General features: G+C 35.9%; 1 protein-coding gene across 2 annotated transcripts in view; it reads left to right on the top strand.

The window, feature by feature from the left end:
• Positions 1-14,528, top strand: part of uggt2 (UDP-glucose glycoprotein glucosyltransferase 2) — a 652,370-nt gene that overhangs the window by 434,269 nt on the left and 203,573 nt on the right. For both annotated transcript variants that reach the window (XM_039745402.1, XM_039745404.1), the window contains one exon: positions 6,373-6,582. In XM_039745402.1, the coding sequence (XP_039601336.1) occupies positions 6,373-6,582 (210 nt within the window). The remainder of the gene's footprint in view (positions 1-6,372; positions 6,583-14,528) is intronic.

The following is a 14,528-nucleotide window of genomic DNA, read 5'->3' as shown; positions in this document are numbered from 1 at the left end:
TAAAATTGCAATATCATATGTATTTAGTGTTTTAGTTTAATTTTCCTGGGTGTTACAATTATACTAGACATTTGCTCATTCTTGACCACTTACTCGATTATGTAAATTTAAGAAGGACTGTGAGAACAGTAGGTAAAAATGGCAGCACAAAATTAAAAGATAAAATATATGCTGAATCTTCACTGTAACACTACAGTAATTAAGTGGAAGTGGTAAGTGAAACCCTAGTAGAAATGTGAAAAGTAAGAGTCAAATGATACCCTGTAATGTCTGTACCAAAAGGAAAATGTAGCAGCGAACTCTCTGGGCCTGAGGTGTTAAAAAAAAAAAAAAGATTTAAATTGATGGCATCCAGTATATAGGGATGTACTTTGCACCCTGTCCAGGTGTTGCTCCTGCCTTGTGCATATTGTTTGCTGGGTTAGGCCCCAGCTTCCCAGTAATCCTGCTGTGGAGTTTGTAAAATGGATGGATGAATGAACATCTACTAGATTGTGCCAGAATAAAAATATCATATCTACATGTCACATATGGTAGTTTGGAAAAGATTGGAATTAACTTGAATTTATCAGTTTTTTTCTTGGCCAAACTGATTATTCAGCAACAAGATTTTTATTGTCCTAAGTGCCTTAAGGGAGATTTTCCTGGAGTAGAAGGAGATACTTTATCCAGTTGTTTTTTGATGTGTGACACTTCACTATATGTCCTCATCCTCACTAACAGCAGTCATGCTCGCGCAATGGTCTGTTTAACTGTGCATAATTTTTAAACATGGATTTGAAATCAAATTGCAAACTCATCAGCTATTCCAAATTTAATAATAAACAGCCAAAGGATGGACTTCTGTTTTGAAATTATAATTATTTTAATCACTTTAACCAAAGTTTGGGTTAAACATGCTAGCTGATATTCTGTGTTGTGGCCTGAAAATTCATCATGTATTAATTCTGTATTTAAAATGAAGCTGGTTTTGTATTAATATTTACTGTTATGTTTTGAGCATTCTGGCTAATGCCATCACTCCTGACTTCACTTTAGGATATTTCCCCAAAGTGTTAGAATTCACTCCACACATTAATGCGCCTAAAGGAATGTATTTTCCATTAACACCATTCACAGGCAAAATGGCAAGAGATTTGTGTGTCAATCAAGACATTTCACTCCACTAGCATCATCACTGAACTTATTATAGCAAGGTCATTGTTTTCAATTGATGCATTGAACAGTATCTTGCTTAGTCTGCATTTGTAATTCAGTGTGTTCTGCCTTAGGAACACTATGAATGTGGGTTTGTGTGGAGAACACAAATTGGTTAATGCTTGTTTGGTAACTAGTGTATTATTTTCTGTCCATGTGTCTGACAAAGTGAGCACCACAATCTAGTTATAGCCTATATGAAGGCAGCACCACAATGTACTTTGAGGAATACCACATGACTCTCTGCCTTTTTGTCATTTTATTCACAAACAAAATCTTTCTCCCTAACGTAGTGGTGTGCTGTAGTCATGTGTCCCTATACGAGCCATTTCCTCTACAAAACAATTTACAGATATGATCATTTTTTATGTATGAGGAATAGTACTGTTCTCTGCGTTCATTTGATCACCTCCAAATGGATGGCACCTAGTCTTCACTGCAGGAGCAAATAGTTGATGTGCCATTGTTGTTGTGGCTACTGTGTTAATCTGTTAGGCTACCATCAGTATATTTTATCCTTTATTGAGCAAAAAACACTTCTTGGAGTATGCCAGTTAAAATTTAATACTGCTTCAATCAAGTAGGGAGCTCACAACACATATAGTCATATGAAAAAGTTTGGGGACCCATACTTAATTCTTGGGATTTTTGTTTATCATTGACTGAGCTTTCAAAGTACCAACTTCCCTTTAATTTATGACATGCCTTATGGAAACAGTAGTATTTCAGCAGTGACATTAAGTTTATTGGATTAACATAACAACTTCTAGACGCTTCCTATAGCCATGAGTGTCTGGATTCTGGATGGAGGTATTTTTGACCTTTCTTTCATACAAAATCTCTCCAGTTCAGTTACATTTGATGGTTGCCGAGCATGGACAGCCTGTTTGAAATCATCCCATAGATTTTTGATGCTATTCAAGTCAGGGGACTGTGACGGCCATTCCAGAACATTGTACTTCTCCCTTTGCATGAATGCTTTTGTAGATTTCGAACTGTGTTTTGGGTCATTGTCTTGTTGGAATATCCAACCCCTGCATAACTTCAACTTTGTGACTGATGCTTGAACATTATACTGAAGAATTTGTTGATATTGGGTTGAATTCATCTGACCCTTGACTTTATTAAGGGCCCCAGTCCCTGAACTAGCCTCACAGCCCCACAGCATGATGGAACCTCCACCAAATTTGACAGTAGGTAGCAGGTGTTTTTCTTGGAATGCGGTGTTCTTCTTCCACCATGCAAATCACTTTTTGTTATGACCAAATAACTCAATTTTTGTCTTGTCAGTCCAAAGCACTTTGTTCCAAAATGAATCTGGCTTGTCTAAATGAGTATTTGCATTCAACAAGGACTCTGTTTGTGGCGTAAGTGCAGAAAGGGCTTCTTTCTCATCACCCTGCCATACAGATGTTCTTTATGCAAATTGTGCTGAATTGTAGAACGACGTACAGATACACCATCTGCAGCAAGATGTTCTTGCAGGTCTTTGGTGGTGATCTGTGGGTTGTCTGCAACCATTCTCACAATCCTGCGCATATGCCACTCCTGTATTTTTCTTGGCCTGCCAGACCTGGGTTTAACAGCAACTGTGCCTGTGGCTTTCCATTTCCTGATTACATTCCTTACAGTTGAAACTGACAGTTTAAACCTCTGAGATGGCTTTTTGTAGCCTTTCCCTAAACCATGATACTGAACAGTCTTTGTTTTTAGAGAAGAGTCAAAGGGAAGCACAACTTGCAATTGACCACCTTAAATACCTTTTCTCATGATTGGACACACCTGTCTATGAAGTTCTTAATGAGCTTATCCAACCAATTTGGTGTTGCAAGTAATCAGTATTGAGCAGTTCCATGCATTCAAATTGGAAAAATTACAAGGGTACCCAAATTTTGGCACAGCCAGTTTTTCACATTTGATTTAATTTTATACAACTTAATACTGCTTCATTAAAAATCTTTGTTCGGAAAACATTCCAGTACTCAGATGTTCCTAGGAAATGAAAGACATACCACTGTTATCTTTTTTTTGTTGAAAGTAGAGTAAATTATTATGTAGGCTGAGAGCGGTTCCCAAACTTTTTCATATGATTGTATTAGATATGATCCTGGAAAACTTGCTCTCTCATAATTTTTGTCACCGTGCTCATGATAGCAGTACAGTATGTGAAGTTACATTATAATAAGGCTTTAATGAACCAACCATCAATAAAACATAAAAGAAAGTATACAGCAGTGGTAAAAAAGAAGTGTTAGTGTGGAAGTGCTCTAGAAGGTCTTCAAGGGTGTTCTTTTTGTTAAGAATGCAGGTTGAAAATGAAGAGTTCTGTTGCTAAATTTCATAACCGACATGGATTATTGATTGATTGTCCTATTTCATATTGAAATCATATTTTAGAAATACTTGACAAATTAATTGAATTTGACAATGTCAGTTTTTATTGTGGGTATTGATAGCTGACTGTTTGTTTACTTCCAGATCATATGTATGTAGCACAAGGTGAGGCTCAATTTGGCAGCCAATCGACCTAAAGATCATTGATATAAGAGCACCATGTGAAAGTAAACAAATATCATAGACTACTTCTTTGCAGTTTTACCCCCTTTGAAAATTCACAGTGATTCGATAAATTAAGTTGGGTCACTTCATAATTGGATACAACAATCAACCTAAAAGCCCCAAATTAGAAGATTAGCTCACACACTAATAAACCCACTGCATTTTAATGTACATTTGAAACTGTATATGAGCTTAATATTCTGTAGAAAGAAAAAGCAAGGAATTATATCAGTTAATAATATGAAGTAAAGATATTAATCAATACTCATTCAAATACAAGATACATAACAGATTTCAAACAGGTACTTTAGATAATTACATTTAAATTATGTATATTTGTTGAAGATGAACTGATTATTGTTAAACTTGAGACATAAGACAACTCATGGAAGCGATATGATGAAGAAAAAAGATTTAATAATCACCTAAGAAGTTAGGCAGTTGCTTGAACAATCTAGATAAGAAAGTCTAGGTGAGATGGAGAACCAGGATATGACCTGAAAAACACACCTGGTATTATTGATAATAATTGAGATGATATATAATGATTGAGAGATTTTGATAAGTAAACAAATGTCCTGTCTGAGTCAACAGAGATTGAGCATGATGGTGTTTTCAGACAGTGAGCCCTGTTATTGAAGAAAAATGATTGAAACGTCTAGTTCATTTTTTCAATCTTGGTGTCCTGCTTATAGTACGACCTTCAAAATAAAATCACTTCATCAATTTGTGCTCTGTCCGTAGGGTAAGTAGTTAAAAGTACTGTCCTCTTATAAATGTCCTTTATGATGATGATTCACAATTCATTTTCTGTTCTGTCTAAAGTTCAAGCTGTCCCCCTTCTGTATTGAAAGCATCAATTTTCAGTACAGTTGTAAAATGATATCTAGAGAGAGGGCACCTTTATTTGTGTGTTGAACTGTATGTGCAGATCAACATACTGTATATATTTAGTCATCTACTTGAATGCTGTCTTTTTTATGTTAGTTGAATCTGACTTAATGGCTTTTACAACCATTTAGCTATTTAAGGTGGGGCTTTTAGAAATGTTTTGAGCCCCTTCATCCATTACAGGGTTTCTGAGGTACAAGTTGGAGCAGCAGTTCTTTGCATGGCACAATCATTCACGTGCTTGTTAGGCCTGGCATTTAACCTATTGTGCAAGTCTTTGCTGTAAAGAAGGAATACCAGAGAACTCTGTGAAAAATAGACAGTGATTGGACTGAGTTTCAAATCCAGGATCTTGGAGATAGTTGAGTTTATTTATATTACGTATTCTGTACATCAACATACATTAAAAAAAAATATAGGGATTATATGATCGATATTGTCACATGTATAGAGTTCAGAGAAATTCTTACTTTTTAATTATCATGCAACTCTTCACCTCTCACCATAAGTGGTGAATATGACAACCATGACTAGAAGCAAGCTAAACCCAAGAAGACCTCGATATGAAGAAAATTATTGCATAAAATATTAGAAAACAGATTTGTATATTTTACAAAATAAAATAAAGATAGGTGACTGTTAAGGTAACTGTTGAGTGGGCTAGTACAGGGAAATATAGCACAACGTATACTGGGTAGGAATTGGTTGGTTGCTATTCTCCTGTCCTTGGCTTGAACCTCCAGTTCTGTGTTGAACAACAAAACATATTAAACTGTTAAGCTGCAAGTGCTTTTATTTCTTTCTTTTTTGTGTTATACTCACCCTAATAAAAGGATTTGTGTCTGTCTGTGTATCTCTAATTCAAAATGATAGCACATCATAAACCTTTTAGTAATGGAATGGATTACATTTGTCATTCCAACCAATGGTGCATCACAAACAATAACACTGCTATTATGAATCTCATACCAAATGGCATGTAACAGAGATATATGCATTGTATCGTATACTTGAAACATTAATGCCGAGGTCTGCATTGATAACTTGGATTTCAACCTGTCTTAGACAGGTAGCACAGCTAGTTTAAACTATATTTTTACTATCAGTAATCCATGTCACTTATGTAATATTTTTCTTTAAACTTAGTGTATCTTTAAGAAAAAACATTAAACAATATTTTAAACAGTAAATTATTTTTCAGTTTATCCTACATTTAACATTTTTAATTTCCAAATATATAAATTATAATAAAAGTTACAGTATAAATAGACAGCAGTCAAATACACATTGTTATATAAAAAAATTATAGAAAAACTTGGTCCAATCCAAAATACAATAAATCAGGTAAATCACAGAAAAAGTTTAAGATTCGTTTTAAGCACTTTTTCAGCATAGAGTGTTGATCATACTATACCATGAGAGCATAAACAAAGCACAAAAAATTACTGTTTACTAAAACTGAACTCATTTATATATAGTATCACATTACAATATTGAAAATCAGATATTAAATATTGCTTTATTTCTGCTGTTATATATTGGTAGCTTTAAATATAGTAATTTACTATATTTACAAATTATTTGTAAGTCAGGGAAATCAATGTTGTGATGTAATATTCTATGCTTTTATCTTTTGTGTGTCTTAAATATATAATTAATTAAACAAATCAATATGAACAAATATTGCAATGTACAGTACAATGATTGGTATGATTTTATTTGCAGAAAAAAAGCACCAATATTCGAATAGGACTGCTGAATAATCCCGAGCCTAAAGGGTTGTCTGATGATAATACTGTAGTAGCCCGAGCCACATGGTCTGCTATCCTCACACAGAAACAACAGATGGTAGTAAACTTCATACAGAAGCTGATCAAGGAGGAAACTCAACAACGTCTTCATCAAGGAACAAAAATGAAGGATTTGGTTGTTCAGGTGAGTATGTATTAACTGTTGTTTATATTTGCAAAGGTATCATTTGTATTGTGGTTTTTCACATACAGGGCAACAGTGAATAAATAAAACTACTTTTTTCACAAATCAGTTTTTTAACTGAAAATATATATCATAGACAACTGATCTCTTGTGGAATACAACATGTTAATTCAGCTACAGTATAAAGCCTTAAGAGTACAATGCACTTGTAATTTTTGAGATTATTGTTTTTTTTTTTTTTTTTACTTTAACTTTTAATAGTTGTGTTGGAATGACACTTCTACAGATCTCACTACAATGCCAGTGGCAGCATTTGATACAGTCGTTCTTTGTGGTTTTAAGCTATAAATCACAGTAAAATGACTGCATTGTATAGCAAAGGCATACTGTCTATAGGCACCAAGACAGAAAGAAATTTCATTGTAGTTTTTTTTTTTTAAGAATCTTTATTTGCTTATAAAATACATTTTAAAAGAGCAATATAGCATCAAGAACCGTTTCTACTGTAAAATTATCCATGTAGCTCACATAACTACTTTCATTAGTCAATAACTCCTTCACAAGACCAAATAATTTATCCCTGGTCCACACCACTATCCTTTCCTATCTTTTTGCCACCCAGCTGGCACCTCTAGGTGGCTATTGAAGATGTGTTTTTGAAGATTGTGAGCTGTGATTTTATTCTTAGAAGTCAAAAGGGTCTTGGCAGTAATAATTACTGTACTAATTAACACAAATGCTTTTGATTTATTTGTTGTAAGTATGGTGTGTGTATATTGTAGTCAAGTAAAATTAAAGGAAAATTGAAGATAAAGGGGCTCATAAGATCAACAATAGGGAATAGTAGAATGTAATAAAGAATTTACTTATTATATGAATAAAGTGAATTAATAAAGAATTGTATCAGAATATACAGTAGTACTGGTAATAGAAATTACCATCTGTCCCCAAGGGTTAGGAATGACATAAAGGGTAAACTTTATTTTTTGTTAAATGACATATGTATAGTATCATATAAGGAGGAATCAAAATGTTTTGAGCCGACCTATTAAGAGAAACACCAATAAATTTAAACAGTTTTTTTTAATACATTATTGTAAAGTTCATGCAACTTTGCTTTGCAACCCAAATAAAAAGATTGGTTTTGCTTCTGCAGTCACTTTTCTGAAGCTAACCTGACTTCCTCTTTGGTGTAGTGTACGCAATATAGGTAGCTCTTCAAATTGGTGAATAGGAGGAAGTCACACAGGTGTGGGGAATTGGATTCATATGTGGCATGTCTTTGAATTTACAATTTCCCAGAGCAGCCCTTGTAACTCATTCATTATGAGCAGGAACATTGTAGTGATGGAGAAGGTGGACATATAATATTCAACAACTTTCCATGTGACTTTTCCCTAATTGCCTGTGGCAGATGGCAAAGCATATCAGTATAATACTGACAAGTTCTGAGGGCTTTCAAAAGTATATAGTTAATATGAACTACACTGCTAAAAAAAAAAGAAATTGTTCACTTGATCATAATTTCACTGGCCTTAAATCTATCTGGTGTTTGAGACTCACCATGCTTCTATTGTTTTGCTTTATGAACTCTGGTCTCTTAAAACATTGAATTCTATCTCATTTTGCATTCATTAGCTTGAACATTTAGTGATGCTTCATTTCAGGGAATAAACATTATGAACACTGAGACATTCATGGAACCTGCTTATTCATAATTACACATGTGAAATGGATTTAACAGACCATTAACAAATCCCTATAGTATCATCTGTCTCGCAAACCATATTTCTTTGAATTTGCATTATGATTTGCTACACACTGGTGTCAATATCTAAGATCAACGAGAACTTCAGTCATATTTGATATACTTCCATCAGCCCATCTCTTGCATGTGGCATACGATGGGGACTGGTCAATTTACATTTTGACCAGCAGAGAATTAATCTACAAAATTGAATATTGTTGTCTAACATTAGAAATTCATTGATAGTGCAATACATGTGTTTGTAGTTTTCAGCATCCATATTGATTTGGTTCTTACACAAGAAGCATATACTATAAACCACAAACGCTAGTTCATATATTACATTATACAGGAACTAATCTTTATGGAATCAGCATGATATAATGCCCCTTTCAGGATCAGGCTCAAAAACTTCTTGATTAATTCTATAAATTAGAACAATATGCGTTTGAAAACATATTAGTGCAGCCATGACCATTCCTGACTCCTACCTTTTACCACTTGGATATCTCAAAGAACAAAATATTGCTTTACTTGTGTTAAGGCATCTAATATGTGCTATGAAAAATTTCACACCATAACACAAGACATTGGTATGGACCCATGGGGTCCTTCCTTCATCCCATTGATAAGAAGGAAATATGTTTCTTCACCCCACTGGGCAAAGTATTTGCAGTCTTCCATTATCCATTATGATTACTGATGAGGCAATGATTCATGTGAAACTGAATTGGCAAAACAATCATAAAATTAAATGTTTCATGACCAACAAAATTCACACTATTCACAAAGGAAAAAAAGGTGTGTACTATCTGTCAGGAAAGCATTTTTCTTGCACAAATTCTGCACACACCTGTCTGTCATTTAATGTATAACTATAGTTTTCCAGTGAAAAAGAAAAGTAATTTCTGTGTCCCATGTACAGTATCAACAAAATTTGTAGTTATCTTTTAGGACGATGACATTCTTAGCAATTGTAATCCTAAAGATGCACTGGAGACTGAAACTATGCTTGGTATATCTGCAGAAATCAAGAAAGAGGAAAGAGCAGTTGGTAGGTAATGATATGATTCAAGTTCACATGTAGTACTCTGTCCAGGAGAGAGAACACAGTGATGTACATATCAATTAGCTGTTTTTTGTGATTTTATTAAAATCAAATAACATTCCATACAAATAAATCAAGTTTTATAAAAATAGGTTCAAAACAAATCAACCCCCACCTCTGAGTAAGAGAGCTAAGCCAGCAGAGTAAAACTTTAAGCTAGTAAAAATAAGTACTGTAAATATATAAATTAATAAATGAATAAAGATAAATGGAGTAAAAAAAGAGGGGAGAGAATCAGCTTCCTCAGTTTAAATGCTTATTCTAAAATGTTATTGATTAGATTCTGCCAAGTTTTGAAAATGTTTTGTACAGATCCTCTAAGTGCAAATTTTATTTTTTCCAATTTCAAATAGTATGTAACATCAGTTACCCACTGGCTTTGAATAGGAGAGTTAGGATTCTTCCAGTTGAGCAAGATAAGTCTACATGCAAATAGTGAAGTAAAGACAATTACAGTTTGTTTGTCCTTCTCCACTTTAAGCCCATCTGGAAGTACACCAAACACAGCTGTTAGAGGATTAGGAAGGATTGTGACACCGAGGCTGTCTGAAAGGCATTTAAAGATTTTGGTCCAGAATGATGTTAATTTGGTGCAGGCCCAAAACATGTGACCCAGTGAGGCTGGAACTTGATTGTGAGTTATTTGATTGGAAAAATGCATGCAAAGCAAATTTCATTGATATAGGTCAGGACATAGCTAAACAGCAATCACTACTATCAGTCCGTAGCCACTGTAACTTTACCTTTTTCTTTTATCCTGACAGAAGTTCAGATTGAATTGTTGCCTGCCACAATTGTTTGTGAGAGGGTACAATTATGCTTTTGTATAATCATATGATAGATGAATGAGCTTAGCTTGTCTGTTACATTGCAAAACTTATTTCTTTCACTTTTGCCTCCTTGTTAATTGTGACTACAAGACTAGCATCATCTAGATATTTGCTCTTGAGCCATTTATTACATCTCTAGCATTTCTAGCGTATACATTTGTGAAAATCCCTTTAGGGCCATTGTTTCTAATACATTCATTCAAGACTGACCAAAAAATCTTGGAGTTGAAGCAGTTCTGTAAGGAAGATTGACCAAATTCCCTCCAAGCCAATATGCAGGACTCATCAGATGTTATTGTACATTTTTGGTATAATTCAGATCAGTGCTTGTCAAAGACAGTCACACCAATTACTGAATGAGTAGGTTACTCTTTTTCCACTTATTTAACATTGGAGTATTTTAAGTTAAGTGTAACTTTTTTATTTTTTTTTTTTTATTGTTTTCTCTTTTTAATAGCAATGACTTCAGTGTGGGCGTCACGGTGGCGCATTGGGTAGTGCTGCTCCCACGCAGTTAGGAGACCCGGGTTCGCTACCTGGGTCCCCCCTGTGTGGAGTTTGCATGTTCTCCCCGTGTCTGCGTGGGTTTCCTCCGGGTACTCTGGTTTCCTCCCACAGTCCAAAGACATGCAAGTTAGGTGCATTCGCGATTCGAAATTGTCCCTAGTGTGTGCTTGGTGTGTGGGTGTGTGTGTGCGCGCCCTGCGGTGGGCTGGCACCCTGCCCGGGGTTTGTTTCATGCCTTGCACCCTGTGTTGGCTGGGATTGGCTCCAGCAGACCCCCTTGACCCTGTAGTTAGAATATAGCAGGTTGGATAATGGATGGATGAATGACATCAATGAAAATCAAATATTTAGGTCAGATTAATGCAAAAATTCTAAATGATTATCAGACTTTCTAGTTATCACTGTCCATTTTATTGTTCTTAATTGTGGCATTCAGTCGTCTGTTGTGGATGGGAAATTATTTCATAGTTTGGATGATCTGTAACAAAAGGATCTGCATCATACACTAGTTTTATTCATCCATGGAATTTTTACAAGAGTTACATTAATTGCTCTGTATGCTGTAGTCTATTGGATCTAGTACATTCTTTAACGCAAACAGGGATAATGCTTTTAGTGGCTTTATGCATGAAAATAAGAATTTTAAACATAACTGGTAACCAGATTAGATACTTAAGGGCTATTTAGTTTCATTTCTTATTTTACTTATAATCTTTGTAGCATCATTGCTGCCTCGCTGTTAGGAGACCCGGGTTCACTTCCCGGGTCCTTCCTGCGTGGAGTTTGCATGTTCTCTCCGTGTTCGGATTCAACGGGTTGGAAAATGGATGGATGGATGGTCATTAATAACATAATAGTAAAAATATTATTAGGTTTGATTAATTAATACAGATACATGTGAACTGATATGATTTTCTATTTGCGTAGTGCCATTAAAAGCCCTTTGGTCCTAGTACTAACCTCAGAAGTTCACCATTTTTAGGTTCAAACAGGAATTAAGGATTACTGTCATCTGACTGCTATATATATTATCATTTGATCAGTATGAACTAAACCACTTTAGAATAGTCCCTGATAATCACACATTATTAAATATTTGTAGTAGAATGCATGATCAGGAATGTCAAAATCTGGAATTCAGTGAATGAGCATTGATTGTAGTATAATCTTGTTAATAACAGGATCTAAACTGGTTACTGGTTTGAAAACCAAGCCAAACTTAATCTTAGGTTGTACAGCAGTTTGAAGCTATTGTGTTTTCATAAGTCTATAGAGTGAGAAAGACGAATGTTTGAAATATACAGCTGTATTGTTTTCAATCTCAGTAAACAAAGGAGACCACAGCGTTGACATTTGCAGTGCACTATGCATATTTGAAATGCCACTGGGGCTTTTATATACCAACAGCATAATGCATAATGCCTCATGGTGTCAGTTTTCTCTCATTTTAATTTTCTTGCTTTTAAGTTATTCTGGTGTGATTTTAGACCACTGTGTGTGTGTGTGTTTATTTGTTTATTTAAATACACACAGGGAGTTGTGTTGTTTAACCTTCATAGTTTGTGATCGTGCAAACATTTTAGTGTTAATTTGTATGTTGCTTCATTTTTTAAGAAATCAACTAAAGTTATTTCTACTTATGTTGAAATAAATTTTACAGGGAATTACCCTTTTCGGGTTGCCAAAAAGTTTGTTCTGTTGTGCTTTTTATGGCTAAATTAAACATGTAAGCAGATGATTAATGTATTTATTGTGGCGGGCGACCAGGTCCCATGCCCGGCCGGGACTCCCCTTCTCCGTATGTTACGGGGGAGCAGCCTTGGACTCCTCAGTACCTCCCCCGGGACGCTTGGTGGCAGCTTCCCTGGGTGACGTGGGTGCCTCAGTTTCCCGCAGAACTCCATGGGAGATGGAGTTCTCTGGATCCCGGAGCCTGTATGGACACCTCTACAGCCCCATCCGGAAGTGCAATTAGCCACAGGTGATCCACCACCTGGAGCTCTTCCAGAGGGGCTATAAAAAGGGCCACCATCCACCACTCATGAGTCCGAGTCAGGAGGAGGAGGAGGAGGACTAAAGCTTGAGGAGGAGTGGTGTTAAAGGACAAAGAGAGTGTGTTGCAATTGTGCTTTGGGACTGTGTTGGGCTGTGTGGCACGGGGAAGACGTGTCCCACAGCTGAAGATAAATAAAAGTTTGGTTATTTTTATACATGCCTCCATGTCCATCTGTGTCGGGTCAGGCACCTATATAGCGCCTTTGTTACATTATCCATAAACCAGCAGTTAATCAATATACATACATATATATATATATATATATATTGTAAAAGGCGCTATATAGCGCCCGACCCGGCACAGACCACGCAGAGGCAGCGTGTACAAAACACTCAGGCTTTATTATTTTTCTTCAGCTGTGTGACACGTCTTCCCCGTGCCACACAGCCCAAACACAGTCCCAAAAGCACAAAGCCACAAAACTCACTTCTCCACCTTCTCTTCCACCACTCCTCCCAAGCTTAGTCCTCCTCCTCCCAACCCTGGCTCCCCGAGTGGTGGTGGCTGGGGCCTTTTATAGCCCCGGAAGCATTCCAGGTGATTAACCACCTGGTCCTAATTGAACTTCCGGGTGGGGCTGAATGCTCGTCCAGCCGGGCTGTGGGAAGCAGGCAGCTCCCCCTAGCGGCCATGCCGGGCCCCAACCAAGCTGTGGAGGACTCCATCTCCCATGGAGCCCTGCGGCGGTTGGGGAATCACCGTCGGCCAGGGAGGCTGCCACCAAGCGTCCCGGGGGAGGTATTGGACTGCCCATGGCGACTCCCCCGGAACAGAAGAAGCAGGGGCGTCCCTGCCGGGCATGGGACCCGGCTGTCCGTCACAATATATATATATATATATATATATATATATATATATATATATATATATATTTAAATTGGGAGTAATCAAGCCGTTTTTATTATATTTACTCGATTGTGTTGCATGTTTTGAAATACTCTCATTTACTTTTTTTTTTATCAGTTACCAGAAACAATAAAAGCAAATAATCAAAAACAGGTGATAAGCTAGAAGGTTTGCTTCAAGCAATAAAGGACCCTTTTTATAGACAGTGAAGTTATTAGTAGGACATCTTGCAGCTGGTGTATTACTTTTAATAGGAAATAAAAGGAAAACAGAAAATAAGTCAATGAAACAAAACCAAATAAAATGTGTGGGCATAATTGACGTTTTGATCATGGATAGATTTGTTCTAATTGCAAATGCCAGTCTGTTTCATTTGCTAAAATGCATCATTTTTATTCTGATTTGACATACTATAAACTATAATTTTCTAACATAAGCTTCTTTAAATGTACTGAGAGCACATACTACATTTTGCTAGTAAATTTGAATTGAAAGGAATACTTCATAAAACTGGGACAAATAAATGCATTGTGATTATGTGTATAGTAACAAGTACTAGAGATTGTCAATGTTACTGTTTTTAACTTAAGTTAAAGGTGTGGAATTAAGAAATTAAGCCTAATAATTGTGGGCAATCACTAGATTTATTTCATATTACATCTTGTATTGTCTTTCTCCCAATGTACTTATGTTGATTAATGTGCACTGAAAGTTAGCGTCTTATGTGGAACACTAAGTGAACATGTTTCCTCCTATGAATATCTTGAAATCTAGATTACAGTAATGGCAAATTGACATTGACAGACACATTTCTGAAGATATCAGATAATTGAAAATTAAGCTGTTTCCTTG

This window comes from Polypterus senegalus, chromosome 2 (genome assembly GCF_016835505.1).
Source record: "Polypterus senegalus isolate Bchr_013 chromosome 2, ASM1683550v1, whole genome shotgun sequence".
In the NCBI taxonomy this organism is placed as follows: Eukaryota; Metazoa; Chordata; class Cladistia; order Polypteriformes; family Polypteridae; genus Polypterus; species Polypterus senegalus.
This window is presented reverse-complemented; position numbering and strand designations above follow the sequence as displayed.